This window comes from Schistocerca piceifrons, chromosome 11 (assembly GCF_021461385.2).
Source record: "Schistocerca piceifrons isolate TAMUIC-IGC-003096 chromosome 11, iqSchPice1.1, whole genome shotgun sequence".
NCBI classification, from domain to species: Eukaryota; Metazoa; Arthropoda; class Insecta; order Orthoptera; family Acrididae; genus Schistocerca; species Schistocerca piceifrons.
The window spans coordinates 156,531,604-156,546,403 of record NC_060148.1 but is presented as its reverse complement, the minus strand read 5'-3'; the positions used below and the strand labels follow the sequence as shown (position 1 = coordinate 156,546,403).

The 14,800-nt window shown below is 42.7% G+C and overlaps 1 protein-coding gene across 1 annotated transcript in view; it reads left to right on the top strand.

The window, feature by feature from the left end:
* The window catches only part of LOC124719848 (ankyrin repeat domain-containing protein 65-like), a 48,456-nt gene extending 45,463 nt beyond the window's left edge, over positions 1–2,993 (top strand). The window contains exon 3 of the mRNA XM_047245033.1: positions 2,409–2,993. Within this exon, the coding sequence (XP_047100989.1) occupies positions 2,409–2,895 (487 nt within the window). The 3' untranslated portion in view covers positions 2,896–2,993. The remainder of the gene's footprint in view (positions 1–2,408) is intronic.
* Positions 2,994–14,800: the final 11,807 nt, after the last annotated feature.

The window sequence follows — 14,800 nt, the reverse complement described above, 5'->3', positions numbered from 1 at the left end:
TATCGTAGTACTAATTTGCATCTAAACTGGTAGTCACACAGAGCAGTTGTCTCTTGTGGTCTTTTGGAGTAACCATTTTGTATAGTGAAACGACTTTACTGAAAAGAGAACAGAGGACGTGTGTTATGTGGATTGCATAAAAATCAGGTAAAACAAAATTCTGATAATTCCGGTAGTTTTGTGCATGATAGTACATGTTAAATACGTTTGCATATGCTATCAGGCACACAAAATCTCTCTCTCTCTCTCTCTCTCTCTCTCTCTCTCTCTCTCTCTCTCTCTCTCTCTCTCTCTCTCTCTCTCCCCCCTTCTCTCTCTCTCTCTCTCTCTCCCCCCTTCTCTCTCTCTCTCTCTCTCCTTCTCTCTCTCTCTCTCTCTCTCTCTCTCTCTCTCTCTCTCTCTCTCTCTCTCTCTCTCTCTCCCTCCTTCTCTCTCTCCCTCCTTCTCTCTCTCTCTCTCCTTCTCTCTCTCTCCTTCTCTCTCTCTCTCTCCTTCTCTCTCTCTCTCTCTCTCTCTCTCTCTCTCCTTCTCTCTCTCTCTCTCCTTCTCTCCTTCTCTCTCTCTCTCTCCTTCTCTCTCTCTCTCTCTCTCTCTCCTTCTCTCTCTCTCTCTCTCTCTCTTTCTCCTTCTCTCTCTCTCTCTCTCTTTCTCCTTCTCTCTCTCTCTCCTTCTCTGTCTCTCTCTCTCTCTCCTTCTCTCTCTCTCTCCTTCTCTGTCTCTCTCTCTCTCTCTCCTTCTCTCTCTCTCTCTCCTTCTCTCTCTCTCTCTCCTTCTCTCTCTCTCTCTCCTTCTCTCTCTCTCTCTCCTTCTCTCTCCTTCTCTCTCCTTCTCTCTCCTTCTCTCTCCTTCTCTCTCCTTCTCTCTCCTTCTCTCTCTCTCTCTCTCTCTCTCTCCTTCTCTCTCTCTCTCCTTCTCTCTCCTTCTCTCTCTCTCTCCTTCTCTCTCCTTCTCTCTCTCTCTCCTTCTCTCTCTCTCTCTCTCTCTCTCTCTCTCTCCCCTTCTCTCTCCTTCTCTGTCTCTCTCTCTCCTTCTCTGTCTCTCTCTCTCCTTCTCTGTCTCTCTCTCTCCTTCTCTGTCTCTCTCTCTCCTTCTCTGTCTCTCTCTCTCTCTCCTTCTCTGTCTCTCTCTCTCTCCTTCTCTGTCTCTCTCTCTCTCCTTCTCTGTCTCTCTCTCTCTCCTTCTCTGTCTCTCTCTCTCTCCTTCTCTGTCTCTCTCTCTCTCCTTCTCTGTCTCTCTCTCTCTCTCTCCTTCTCTGTCTCTCTCTCTCTCTCTCCTTCTCTGTCTCTCTCTCTCTCTCTCCTTCTCTGTCTCTCTCTCTCTCTCTCCTTCTCTGTCTCTCTCTCTCTCTCTCCTTCTCTCTCCTTCTCTCTGCTTCTCTCTCCTTCTCTCTCCTTCTCTCTCCTTCTCTCTCCTTCTCTCCTTCTCTCCTTCTCTCTCACTCACTCACTCACTCACTCACTCACTCACTCACTCACTCACTCACTCACTCACTCACTCACTCACTCACTCACTCACTCACTCACTCACTCACTCACTCACTCACTCACTCACTCACTCACTCACTCACTCACTCACTCACTCACACACACATTTTTATGGCTGTAGAGTTGCCAGTTTGGTGCTATTTATATCTGAGATGTATTAAACAATTCGGTGTGTCTGTGTGTCAGGAACTTTCAGTATCTCTGAGCCTGTGTCAAGAAATGGACTGATAATTGGATTGAATTTTTATGGCTTTGTATGAGGGAAGTGCCTCTTTGAAAATCTTGAGGTGCAGTGTGATATGTGGTAGTTAAGCTGCAGAGTAGTAGTATTACCTGTAACAAGCCTGTTCTGCAGTTGAGATGAGTCACTCATTAGCTACAGCGTAGTGAGATCAAAGGAGCTGACTTCCAGGAATGAGTGAGACAAAACGTGACAACTTAATTCATTCGTAGGTTGTATAATTCAACTTTTAATGGACAATGAATGAAGATTTTTTATAAGGGGGATTGAACAAATCTGCTGTAGCTCAATATATGCAGAGTTGAACACTGTTTTGTATTGTGGGAGGGGGAATTGGTAGGTTTGTTTCAGGACAGACTTGCATTCACAACAGTTGTTTCCTCGTGTGGCAGTTTTCCTCGCCGGCCGGTGTGGCCGTGCGGTTCTAGGCACTTCAGTCTGGAACTGCGTGACCACTATGGTCGCAGGTTCGAATCCTGCCTCGGGCATGGGTGTGTGTGATGTCGTTAGGTTAGTTAGGTTTAAGTAGTTCTAAGTTCTAGGGGACTGATGACCACAGACATTAAGTCCCATAGTGCTCTGAGCCATTTGAACCATTTTGAACCTTATTTTTTTTTGCAGTTTTCTTCATTGTGTTGTGTGTGTGTTGTAGCAAAGTGTGGCAGTTTCTGTGTTCTGTGCAGGAGGCTCTCTGCAAAGGAGAGATGCAGCAGGCTGATCCAGGTGGCCGAGCAGGGGGCAGTGGGGGAGCTGAGAGCGCTGCTCGCCGCGGGGGCCGACGTGGAGGCGAGGGGCGGGTTGTGGGGGTGGACTGCCCTGCACTGTGCAGCGCACAGGGGAGACGTCGAGGTGGCGTGGCTGCTGGTGGAGGCGGGGGCAGCGGTGGACGCCAGAGACAGCTGGTGGCAGAGGACGCCTCTGCACGTGGCTGCAATGTGGGGTGGCACTGCTGTGGCGAGGCTGCTTCTGAGTGCGACTGCCGATCCCAACGCCAGGGATGGCAGAGGGTGGACGCCGCTGCACTGGGCGGCAGCCAATGGCCACGCAGAAGTTGCGGCTGTCCTGCTCGAGGCGGGGGCTGATAGGGGGGCCACAGCTGGTGATGGTCGGACAGCACTGGACCTCGCCAGTGATGAAAACGAGAGGAGGCTGATGGAGTTGCTGTCATGAGGCAGCCACTCCAACGGACTCTCTGCAGAAAAAAGATCTGAAACAACTTCTCCAGTAATAATTAGCATTCTTCTCCAATAAACAATTCAAAAATTCAATCCTACTGTCACTCACTAATTTTACTCCTCCTCAAGTAGCATAGTGCACACAAATAGTCTAAGCAACGCTGTGGCAAAACTAACACAGCACTAGGTAACAGTAAAGTAATTCAGGTAACAACAGGCAACCTTTCTCTCAAGGAAAATGCCTCGAGTACAGTTCTACACTAAACTTTGCAAAAGTCAACAGTTCAATGTGAATAAACACTGTTACTCTGTAATATCTGATCGCTGAAAACTATTTCACAGCGGTCAACAAGGTGCTATATCAGACTATTGCAATTTGCAACATATCGAAATCACTGCTATATGAGTTCTATCACCAGAATTTTCACTTCTGATATCACACTCAATTTACTTCTGCATATTCAACAAACATTGTAAGGTACTGTACTCCCCGTGTCTAATTACAATGAGATATTAGTAGTAATATTCACACTATATTATGCTCCTACCATCTGGAACTATATGGTCAGTCCACATCTAACTAAACACGTTCGGAGTACAACCTCCCACCTCACAGATCCCGCACAGCTGTTACGCTGCTCTTGCAAAACGCACCACAACCTACCGGACGACGTGCACCTTTATTCCCACATTACAGGATAACACAAACTTCCTCGCTCTCTCTTTCACATTCCCCTCCTGTCGGTCTACACTACACTTCCCTCAGCCAGACGCCGGCAGCTACCTCATTGCCCCCAGGCGGCGGTCTGCGGGATTACAGCTCTCACCAGCTCTGCAACTGGCACAGGAATGTCACATCTGTTCCACTACCAAAGCACCAAAACCAATGATGCTACTAATTTTCTGTGAAACAACTATGCACACAGAGAAAACTTTGCAGTTTTCGAAAATAAATTAGAAAACAGTATCATCAGCAGTGCCAATAGTTAAACATTGAATTACAGCTCAGAACCAAACAGCACCTACATTGTACCTCACTCTCTCATATAGTGACAATTTAATATAAACTAGAAACTTGGGGAACTTACCTGTAAAATTTATGGGTGGTTCATCATAAACCACTAGGTTTATCAAGACACAAAATATCCGTTTTGATTATAATGACAAGCAGTCACCAATCGAAGTAAAATAGGTGGAAAGTAACGATACCACAAACAAAATGTAAAGGAAATCCTGTCCTAGTATTGCTGTCTCTACTTTATGTAAAGGATTGCAACAACCAAAGTAATTGTAGTTCTATTTGATACAGAATGCTGACACTCAAATTTCAGCACATGCAAGCAAAACAAATTTCACAACGATACACACGAATCTCGACACTCATGAGTCACAATGGCACAGCTGAGACGGAAACGCAAGTCGCGAAACTACAGGTAATAAAATTACATTTACTTTGACTCATTCATCGCATATATAAGTGTAATGAATGTCAATTACTATTACGTTACTTAATTCCCTTATATCTGATCACACAGTTTCTCTGACTTTAAATAGATTTGAAGTCAGAGTAATTCGTTTGTATTGTTTTAAAAGAGCAGCTATTCCATATCGTTACAGATAACAACAGGCAGGGCTGGCAGTAGACTCTCTGGGTCACCACTAAATGTTGTTGGGAATCCTCCAAATTTTCATATTTTAAACTACGTTAATTCGGATAACGCCAGGTAAAGATAATAAAAAAATCAATCAATGGCTTTTTTACAGAAACTTTGATTCTCGCAATTTGCATAAATTCGACACTTTAATAAACTGTACTTTACCTTTTTTTGGAAGCTTGTTGTTGTTGTTGTGACCTTCAGCCCTGAGACTGGTTTGATACAGCTCTCCATGCTACTCTATCCTGTGCAAGCTGCTTCATCTCCCAGTACATGCTGCAGCCTACATCTTCCTAAATCTGTTTAGTGTATTCATCTCTTGGTCTCCCTCTACGATTTTTACCTTCCACGCTGCCCTCCAATACTAAATTGGTAATCCCTCGATGGTGCAGAACATGTCCTACCAACCGATCCCTTCTTCTAGTCAAGTTGTGCCGCAAGCTCCTCTTCTCCCCAATTCTATTAAAGACCTCCTCATTAGTTATGTGATCTACCCATCTAATCTTCAGCATTCTTCTGTAGCACCACATTTCGAAAGCTTCTATTCTCTTCTTGTCCAAACTAGTTATCGTCCATGTTTCACTTCCATACATGGCCACACTCCATACAAATACTTTCAGAAATGACTTCCTGTCACTTAAATCTATATTCGATGTTAACATATTTCTCTTCTTCAGAAACGCTTTCCTTGCCATTGCCAATCTTCATTTTATATCCTCTCTACTTTGACCATCGTCAGTTATTTTGCTCCCCAAATAGCAAAACTCCTTTACTACTTTAAGTGTCTCATTTCCTAATCTGATTCCCTCAGCATCGCCCGACTTAATTCGACTACATTCCATTATTATCGTTTTGCTTCTGTTGTTATTCATCTTATATCCTCCTTTCAAGACACTATCCATTCCGTTCAACTGCTCTTCCAAGTCCTTTGCTGTCTCTGACAGAATTACAATGTCATCGGCAAACCTCAAAGTTTTTATTACTTCTCCATGGATTTTAATACCTACACCGAATTTTTCTTTAGTTTCCTTCACTGCTTGCTCAATATAAAGATTAAATAACATTGGAACCCTGTCTCACTCCCTTCCCAACCACTGCTTCCCTTTCATGTCCCTCGACTCTTATAACTGCCATCTGCTGTCTGTACAAATTGTAAATAGCCTTTCGCTCCCTGTAGTATACCCCTGCCACCTTCAGAATTTGAAAGAGAGTATTCCAGTCAACATTGTCAAACGCTTTCTCTAAGTCTACAAATTCTAGAAACGTAGGTTTGCCTTTCCTTAATCTAGCTTCTAAGATAAGCCGTAGGGTCAGTATTGCCACATGTGTTCCAACATTTCTATGGAATCTAAACTGATCTTCCCTGAGGTCGGTTTCTATCAGTTTTTCCATTCGTCTGTAAAGAATCCACGTTAGTATTTTGCAGCTGTGACTTATTAAACTGATAGTTCGGTAATTTTCACATCTGTCAACACCTGCTATCTTTGGAATTGGAATTATTATATTCTTCTTGAAGTCTGAGGGTATTTCACCTGTCTCATACATCTGGCTCACCAGATGGTAGAGTTTTGTCAGGACTGGCTCTCCCAAGGCTGTCGGTAGTTCTAATGGAATGTTGTCTACTCCAGGGGCCTCGTTTCGACTCAGGTCTCTAAGTGCTCTGTCAAACTCTTCACGCAGTATCGTATCTCCCATTTCATCTTCATCTACATCCTCTTCCATTTCCATAATATTGTCCTCAAGTACATCGCCCTTGTATAGACCCTCTATATATTCCTTCCACCTTTCTGCCTTCCCTTCTTTGCTTAGAACTGGGTTGCCATCTGAGCTCTTGATATTCATACAAGTGGTTCTCTTTTCTCCAAAGGTCTCTTTAATTTTCTTGTAGGCTTTATCTGTCTTACCCCTAGTGAGATAAGCCTCTACATCCTTACATTTGACCTCGAGCTATCCCTGCTTAGCCATTTTGCACTTCCTGTCGATCTCATTTTTGAGACGTTTGTATTCCTTTTTGCCTGCTTCATTTACTGCATTTTTGTATTTTCTCCTTTCATCAATTAAATTCAATATTTCTTCTGTTACCCAAGGGTTTCTCCTAGCCCTCGTCTTTTTACCTACTTGATCCTCTGCTGCCTTCACTACTTCATCACTCAGAGCTACCAATTCTTCTTCTACTGTATTTCTTTCCCCCATTCCTTTCAATTGTTCCCTTATGCTCTCCCTGAAACTCTGTACAACCTCTGGTTCTTTCAGTTTATCCAGGTCCCATCTCCTTAAATTCCCAACTTTTTTCAGTTTCTTCAGTTTCAATCTACAGTTCATAACCAATAGATTGTGGTCATAGTCCACATCTGCCCCTGGAAATGTCTTGCAATTTAAATCCTGGTTCCTAAATCTCTGTCTTACCATTATATAACCTATCTGATACGTTTTAGTATCTCCAGGGTTCTTTCATGTATACAACATTCTTTCATGATTCTTGAACCAAGTGTTAGCTATGATTAAGTTATGCTCTGCACAAAATTCTACCAGGCAGCTTCCTGTTTCATTTCTTATCCCCAATCCATATACACCTATGTTTCCTTCTCTCCCATTTCCTACTCTCGAATTCAAGACACCCATGACTATTAAATTTTCGTCTCCCTTGACTACCTGAATAATTTCTCTTATCTCATCATACATTTCATCAATTCTTCCTCATCTGCAGAGCTAGTTGGCATATAAACTTGGTACTACTGTAGTAGGTGTGGGCTTCGTGTCTATCTTGGCCACAATAATGCGATCACTATGCTGTTTGTAGTAGCTTACCCGCACTCCTATTTTTTTTATTCATTATTAAACCTACTCCAGCATTGCCCCTATTTGCTATTGTGTTTACAACCCTGTATTCACCTGACCAAAAGTCTTGTTCCTCCTGCCATCGAACTTCACTAATTCCCACTGTATCAAACTTTAACCTACCCATTTCCATTTTTAAATTTTCTAACCTACCTGCTCGATTAAGGGATCTGACATTCCATACTCCGATCCGTAGAACGCCAGTTTTCTTTCTCCTGGTAACTACGTCCTCTTGAGTAGTCTCCGCCTGGAGATCCGAATGGGGGACTATTTTACCTCCAGAATATTTTACCCAAGGGGACGCTATCATCATATAATCATACAGTAAAGCTGCATGACATCATGAAAAATTACGGCTGTAGTTTCCCCTTGCCTTCAGCCATTAGCAGTACCAGAACAGCAAGGCCATTTTGGTGAGTGTTACAAGGCCAGATCAGTGAATGATCCAGACTGTTGCCCCTGCAACTACTGAAAAGGCTGCTGCCCCTCTTCAGGAACCACACGTTTGTCTGGCCTGTCAACAGGTTGCACCTACAGTATGGCTATCTGTATCGTTGAGGCACGCAAGCTTCCCCACCAACGGCAAGGTCCATGGTTCATGGTGGGTGGTGTTCTATTCAATACCTCCTCATTAGTTATGTCATCTATCCATCTAATCTTCAGCATTCTTCTGTAGCACCACATATCGAAAGCTTCTATTCTCTTCTGGTCCGAACTATTTATTGTCCATGTTTCACTTCCATACATGGCTATACTCCATACGAATACTCTCAGAAACGACTTCCTGACACTTACATCTATACTCGATGTTAACAAATTTCTCTTCTTCAGAAACGCTTTCCTTGCCATTGCCAGTCTACATTTAATATCCTCTCTACTTCGACCATCAGTTATTTTGCTCCGCAAAGAGCAAAGCTCCTTTACTACTTTAAGTGTCTCATTCCCTAATCTAATTCCTCAGCATCACTTGAGTTAACTCGACTACATTCCATTATCCTCGTTTTGCTTTTGTTGATGTTCATCTTATATCCTCCTTTCAAGACACTGTCCATTCCGTTCGACTGCTCTTCCAGGTCCTTTGCTGTCTCTAAAAGAATTACAACGTCATCAGCGAACCTTAAAGTTTTTTTTCCTTTTCATGAATTTTAATACCAACTGCGAATTTTTCTTTTGTTTCCTTTAACGCTTGCTCAATATACAGATTGAATAGCATCGGGAAGAGGCTACAACCCTGTCTCACTCCCTTCCCAACCTTTCATGTCCCTCGACTCCTATAACTGCCATCTGATGTCTGTACAAATTGTAAATAGCCTTTCGCTCCCTGTTTTTTAACCCCTGCCACCTTCAGAATTTGAAAGAGAGTATTCCAGTCAACATTGTCAAAAGCTTTCTCTAAGTCTACAAATGCTAGAATCATAGGTTTGCCTTTTCTTAATCTAGCTTCTTAGATAAGTAGTATGGTCAGTATTTCCTCACGTGTTCCAATATTTCTACAGAATCCAGACTGATCTTCTGCCTCTACCAGTTTTTCCACTCGTCTGTAAGGAATTCTGATAGTTTGGTAATTTTCAAATCTGTCAACACCTGCTTTGTTTGGGATTGGAATTATCATATTCTTCTTGAAGTCTGAGGGTATTTCGCCTGTGTCACATTTTGCTCACCAGTTGGTAGAGTTTTGTCAGGACCGCCTCTCCCAAGGCTGTCAGTAGTTCTAATGGAATGTTGTCTACTGCTGGGGCCTTGTTTCGTCTTAAGTCTTTCAGTGCTCTGTCAGACTCTTTACGCAGTATCATATCCCCCATTTTATCTTCATCTACATCCTCTTCCATTTCCATAATATTCATAATAATGCCCGCAAGTACCTCGCCCTTGTATAGACCCGCTATATACTCCTTCCACCTTTCTGCTTTCTCTTGTTTGCTTAGAACTGGGTTTATATCTCTCTTCTCCAAAGGCCTTTTTAATATTCCTGTAGGCAGTATCTATCCTACCCCTAGTGAGATAAGCCTCTACATCCTTACATTTGTCCTCTACCCATCCCTGCTTAGCCATTTTGCAGTTCCTGTTGTTTTTGAGGTGTTTGTATTCCTTTCTGCCTGCTTCATTTATTGCATTTTTATGATTTCTCCTTCATCAATTAAATTCAGTACTTCTTCCGTCACGCAAGGATTTCTACTAGCCCTCGTTTTTTTACCTACTTGATCCTCTGCTGCCTTCACTATTTCATCCCTCCAAGCTACCCATTCTTCTATTGTATTTCTTTCCCCCATTCTTGTCATTAGTCCCCGTATGCTCTCCCTGAAACTCTGTACAACCTCTGGTTTAAGGTCCCATCTCCTTAAATTGCCACCTTTTTTCAGTTTCTTCAGTTTTAATCTACAGCTCATAACGAATAGATTGTGGTCAGAGTCCACATCTTCCCCTGGAATTGTCTTACAATTTAAAACTTGTTTCCTAAATCTGTCTTACCATTATATAATCTATCTGAAACCTGTCAGTATCTCCAGGCTTCTTAGATGTATACAACCTTCTTTTATGATTCTTGAACCAAGTGTTAGCTATGATTAAGTTATGCTCTGTGTAAAATTCTACCAGGCGGCTTCCTCTTTCATTTCTTACCCCAATCCATATTCATCTACTACGTTTCCTTCTCTTCCTTTTCCTACTGTCGAATTCCAGTCACTCATGACTATTAAATTGTGGTCTCCCTTCACTATCTGAATAATTTCTTTTATCTCATCATACAGTTCTTCAATTTCTTCGTCATCTGCAGAGCTAGTTGGCATATAAACTTGTACTACTATAGTAGGCGTGGGCTTCGTGTCTATCTTGGCCACAATAATGCGTTCACTATGCTGTCTGTAGTAGCTTACCCATACTCCTATTTTGTATTCATTATTAAACCTACTCTTGCATTACCCCTATTTGATTTTGTCTTTATAACCCTGTATTCACCTGACCACAAGTCTTGTTCCTCCTGCCACCGAACTTCACTAATTCCCATTATATCTAACTTTGACTTATCCATTTCCCTTTCTAAATTTTCTAACCTACGTGGCTAATTAAGGGATCCGACATTCCACGCCCCGATCCGTAGAACGCCTCTTGAGTAGTCCCTGCCCAGAGATCTGAATGGGGGACTATTTTACCTCCAGAATATTTTACTCAAGAGGACGCCATCATCATTTAACCATACAATAAAGCTGCATGCCCTCGGGAAAAATTACGGCTGTAGTTTCCTCTTGCATTCAGCCGTTCGCAGTACCATCACAACAAGACCGTTTTGGTTAGTGTTACAAGGCCAGGTCAGTGAATCATTCAGGCTGTTGCCCCTGCAACTATTGAAAAGGCTGCTGCCCCTCTCCAGGAACCACACGTTTGGAAGCTTAATCTTTTATAATCCCAATATAGTGTAACGACTGGATAAACAGTGACCCTATTGCTGTCGAAGCTGATCCAACATGTCGCTCTTGCCTCATTGCTGTTCTGTAACAGTTCGTAACTCTTGCAAGAACACTCAGTGGCCATTCTGGTTGCGCGATGCTAACAGGCAAAGTAAAGTGCAGAACAATCTATGAGGCCATCATTGTATTCTGCAGTACCTCATTAAAATTGGACATATGAAGAGCTTTGAGAAGGCACAGAAGGAGTGGCTCAGACCCAAAATTGGCTTCATGGCTCTTTTTAACAGCAAAATTTCTTCTCTCAGGCCCTGTTTATTAGTGTCGACACTGCTGAAAGATTCGAAGTTTTCCGCATGCTCTGCTACTGGAGAATCTTGTTCGCTTATGCAGTTCCACAAGAAACGGAATGTGTCCGTGTTGTCTATGGCAGCACACTTTACACTTAAGTTTCCCACAGCTGTGTAATAATGTGGTAAACATTTTGTTAAAAACTGTCCTTCATGCTCTGTTTTAAATCGTCTTCTGATGCTTCACCAACAAAGCGTTTTCTTCTGTCTTTCTGTTTCTCTCTGTCATGAATCATTACATTCAGTTCAGGTGATATTCCAATATTTTCTGCTACTTCCCAACTTCCTGTGTAAATAGTATCCCAACATTTGTCAGTTGATTTAATTCTTTCTCGAGACTCTTAATAGTACTACTTAAAACATCCATCGTTGTTTCTGTGGTTGGAAGTATAACTTTACGTATGTTCATTGCATGTAATAATTTGTGCAACATTCGTAAGACATACTGGAATAATTTCAAATACTTCTGAAAGCCCTTCAGTTTAGTGTGTGCCCCCGCAGTCCAAGTTATTTGCAAGTTAAACCGCCCTTTGTAATCCTGGCAGATCCTCAGGAAATGGACGCATGGCACCTACCTGCACAGACCATCTCGCTGCCGACATTTTTTTAACTTTTCATTTGTTTAACATTCATTTTAGATGAATTTCTTAAAAACAGCAGCTGTCCTGAAAACAGAGGAGAAACGTCATTAGGAAATATCGTAGTTAACGTGAGTGCTTCTTTCTTCCAGATCTTCCACAGAGGTGGCAGATATAAACTGAGGTTTCATTGCTCTGTGGTCATCTATAACTTCCATGTCACACCCAATCTTACACACCTCCGCCGTGATACTAAGCACTCTTTGTGGAGCTAACACAGTGCAATGTTATGCCCCTCACCGAAAATGCGGAATGCGCCTGGCGCCCTTCATCTGGTGTTGTCTATTACTGCACACTGGAACGGTGCAGCGCGCTTCAGCGGAGGGGAAACAGCCCAGAACTCCATCTCCTTTCCCCGTATCGTCAAACACACCCGTGTTCACCGCTGGTATCTGCTCAGTAAGGGAACGTCATATATTCTGAAACGTGTTCCTGTTTATTTAAACTCGTATTTGTAAATGTCTGGTTGGTATCTGAGAAACTAGTAAAATGTATTTTGATATATAAACACGTAAATCTCAGTGCAGGGCAGCAGTACTGTGTTAAAATTGAATTTTGAGCGGGAGTGTGCGGAATCCAAGCTATCCAGTATATCAAACAATACACCTGCGAGAGAGCAGTGTTTTTTAAAAATGCTATTTGACTGCAAAACAAATGACTCAGGTTGAAATGATTGCTCTGAATATTGTTAATCTTTATCTTTAGAGTTGCGAACAATCACAATATCAGAACTGTTACTCTAATTATGGAGGAAATGATCATAAAATTTTACGCATTTGACCTTGTGCTAAAAGTGCATGAAAATTCACAACATAACATCTTTCTGAGTTCATTTACCTATTTGAAACCTGTAAAATGATATATTTTTTGCAGATACATTCTGGCAGTCACTGTACCTTACAGTGGACATGAACTTTGCTGGCAATTACATTTGTTGGCCTACCTGTGCGAACGGAAGGCTCATCTGTTCTGCAACCTACTATTAAGATAATGATGCAACTGTCAGAAACCAAATTTCATTTACGGTACTTGCGAGCGGTATGTAATGCAAGCGGTATCTTATCAGTTTCCATAAAAATGTTTCTGCAGTACGCAACTCGCGATGTGCGCTTCGAACATGCAAACACACTCATAAAGTTAAAGAATGAAAAATAAGGAACTAAAGTGAACGACTGATAAACGAGAACAAAGATTCCAAGTATAGCTATCCTTCATTAACCCTTAAGAACAAAACACCCTTTCATGCAGTTCTCACAACTATGGAGGTTGGCAAAATAATTCTTAATGAATTTCCTATGTACAATCACTTCCATTAACACATGTTTTAGTTATAAGACAAAACCATTCAATGCAATGCACCTAGGAGGCCGCGATGTACTGGTCGACTCTTTCTAGCGGTCTACGCTGTCGGAACTTTTAACAGCAGACCACGACGTGACGCAGAACGCCTCTCTTCCAGCGTCTGCCACAAGAGTTGGCAGAGCAGCTCCGAGACGCTTTCGCGCTTGCTAAACGAACCTGTGACGAAACACGCTGCTCCTCTCTGTATCTTCTCCGTTTCCTCCATCAGTTCTGTCTGGTACTGATCCCGTACTGGCCAGCAGTTTTTAATTGCTGGTCGAACGAGTGTTTTGTAAGCTACTGCCTTTGTTGATGGACTCCATTTGCGGAGGACGTCCAATGAACCTGTCTGGCATCTGCCTTGCCCCCTTTCTACCAGCAGGTTATCGTAGATCGCTGGAGCAATGAAGGGTATGTAGTGACTGGAGAAAAGCGAAAGCCATTCCCGTTTCTCGAGAAGGGTCGTAGAACACACGCACGTAATTATAGACTTATATCCTTGATGTCAGTCTGTTGTAGAATTATGGGAAACATTTTTGCTCAGGAATTATGACATTATTGGGTAACGATAATCGCGTCTACAAAAATGAACGTGGATTCCGCAGACAGGGACCTTGCGAGACTCAGCCCGCTCTGTTCCTGCGTGAGACACCGGCTCTCAGCTTCGCGCCGTGTTGGTTGACTGCAGGAAGGCATCTGGCAGCGTCCCGCTCTGCCGTGTAGTGAAGAGATCCGAGCTTAGCGAGTATCGCACTAGGTCTGCAGCAGGATGCAAAACTTCCTTACAGACTGAACTCAACACGTCGCTCTTAACGGAACAAAATAGACAGATACAAAGGTAACTGCCGCAGTATCCCAAGTACATATTATAGGCCAATGCTGTTGAAGAAGTACGTAAGTGATGTAGCAGAAAGCTTTGTGTGGCGTGTACGTCACATCCATGTTTTAGTGCACAGTATGTGAAGATTTTGCTACGGGAGGCTGGCGAGCAGGTGGGTGAGAGCCGTGTCGTGCTGGAGCAGAGGGAGAGAGAGAGAGAGAGAGAGAGAGAGAGAGAGAGAGAGAGAGAGAGAGATAGATAGATAGAGAGAGGGGGGGCACACAGCTTCAACCGGGCTGGTCACGTTTCTTGGAAGGAACATAGTTAATAATAACATCAGCTCTTCAGGAAATGCTAAATAGATTGTTTAGTAACTGTCAGTCCTATTGATAGGAAGGATGGACTAAAGTGTAGGTGCCAAACTGTGAAGCTAGATCGCGGTTTGTCGACGATCAGTTTCCGAAGTTGCAACACGCCAGAATCTGTGTGAAGCGTAACTACACATAGAGGTAGAGGTAATTGTTGCATATATTTGTGCGATCTCAAGTTGATTCTAAGGTCGTGTGAACTAATAAATAATGACCGGGTATCTCGTTACGAATATTAATGATAGACTGGCTCCAGAAATCGACTTACTAATTTTACAATTGGTGAAATAAAACAAAAGTAGTTGCAACCTAACATTTTACGATTTTTATTATGCTTACCATTTAAATCTACTTACTAGTTACATTAGTATGGACTGTGTGTGGCTCAAGCGTTAGAGCTCGCGACCGACGGAGGAGAAACCTTTTGGGGCAACGTATACGAGACGCGAAGTAAGCAACTTGATTGCGAATCAGTTACAAGAAGTGTGG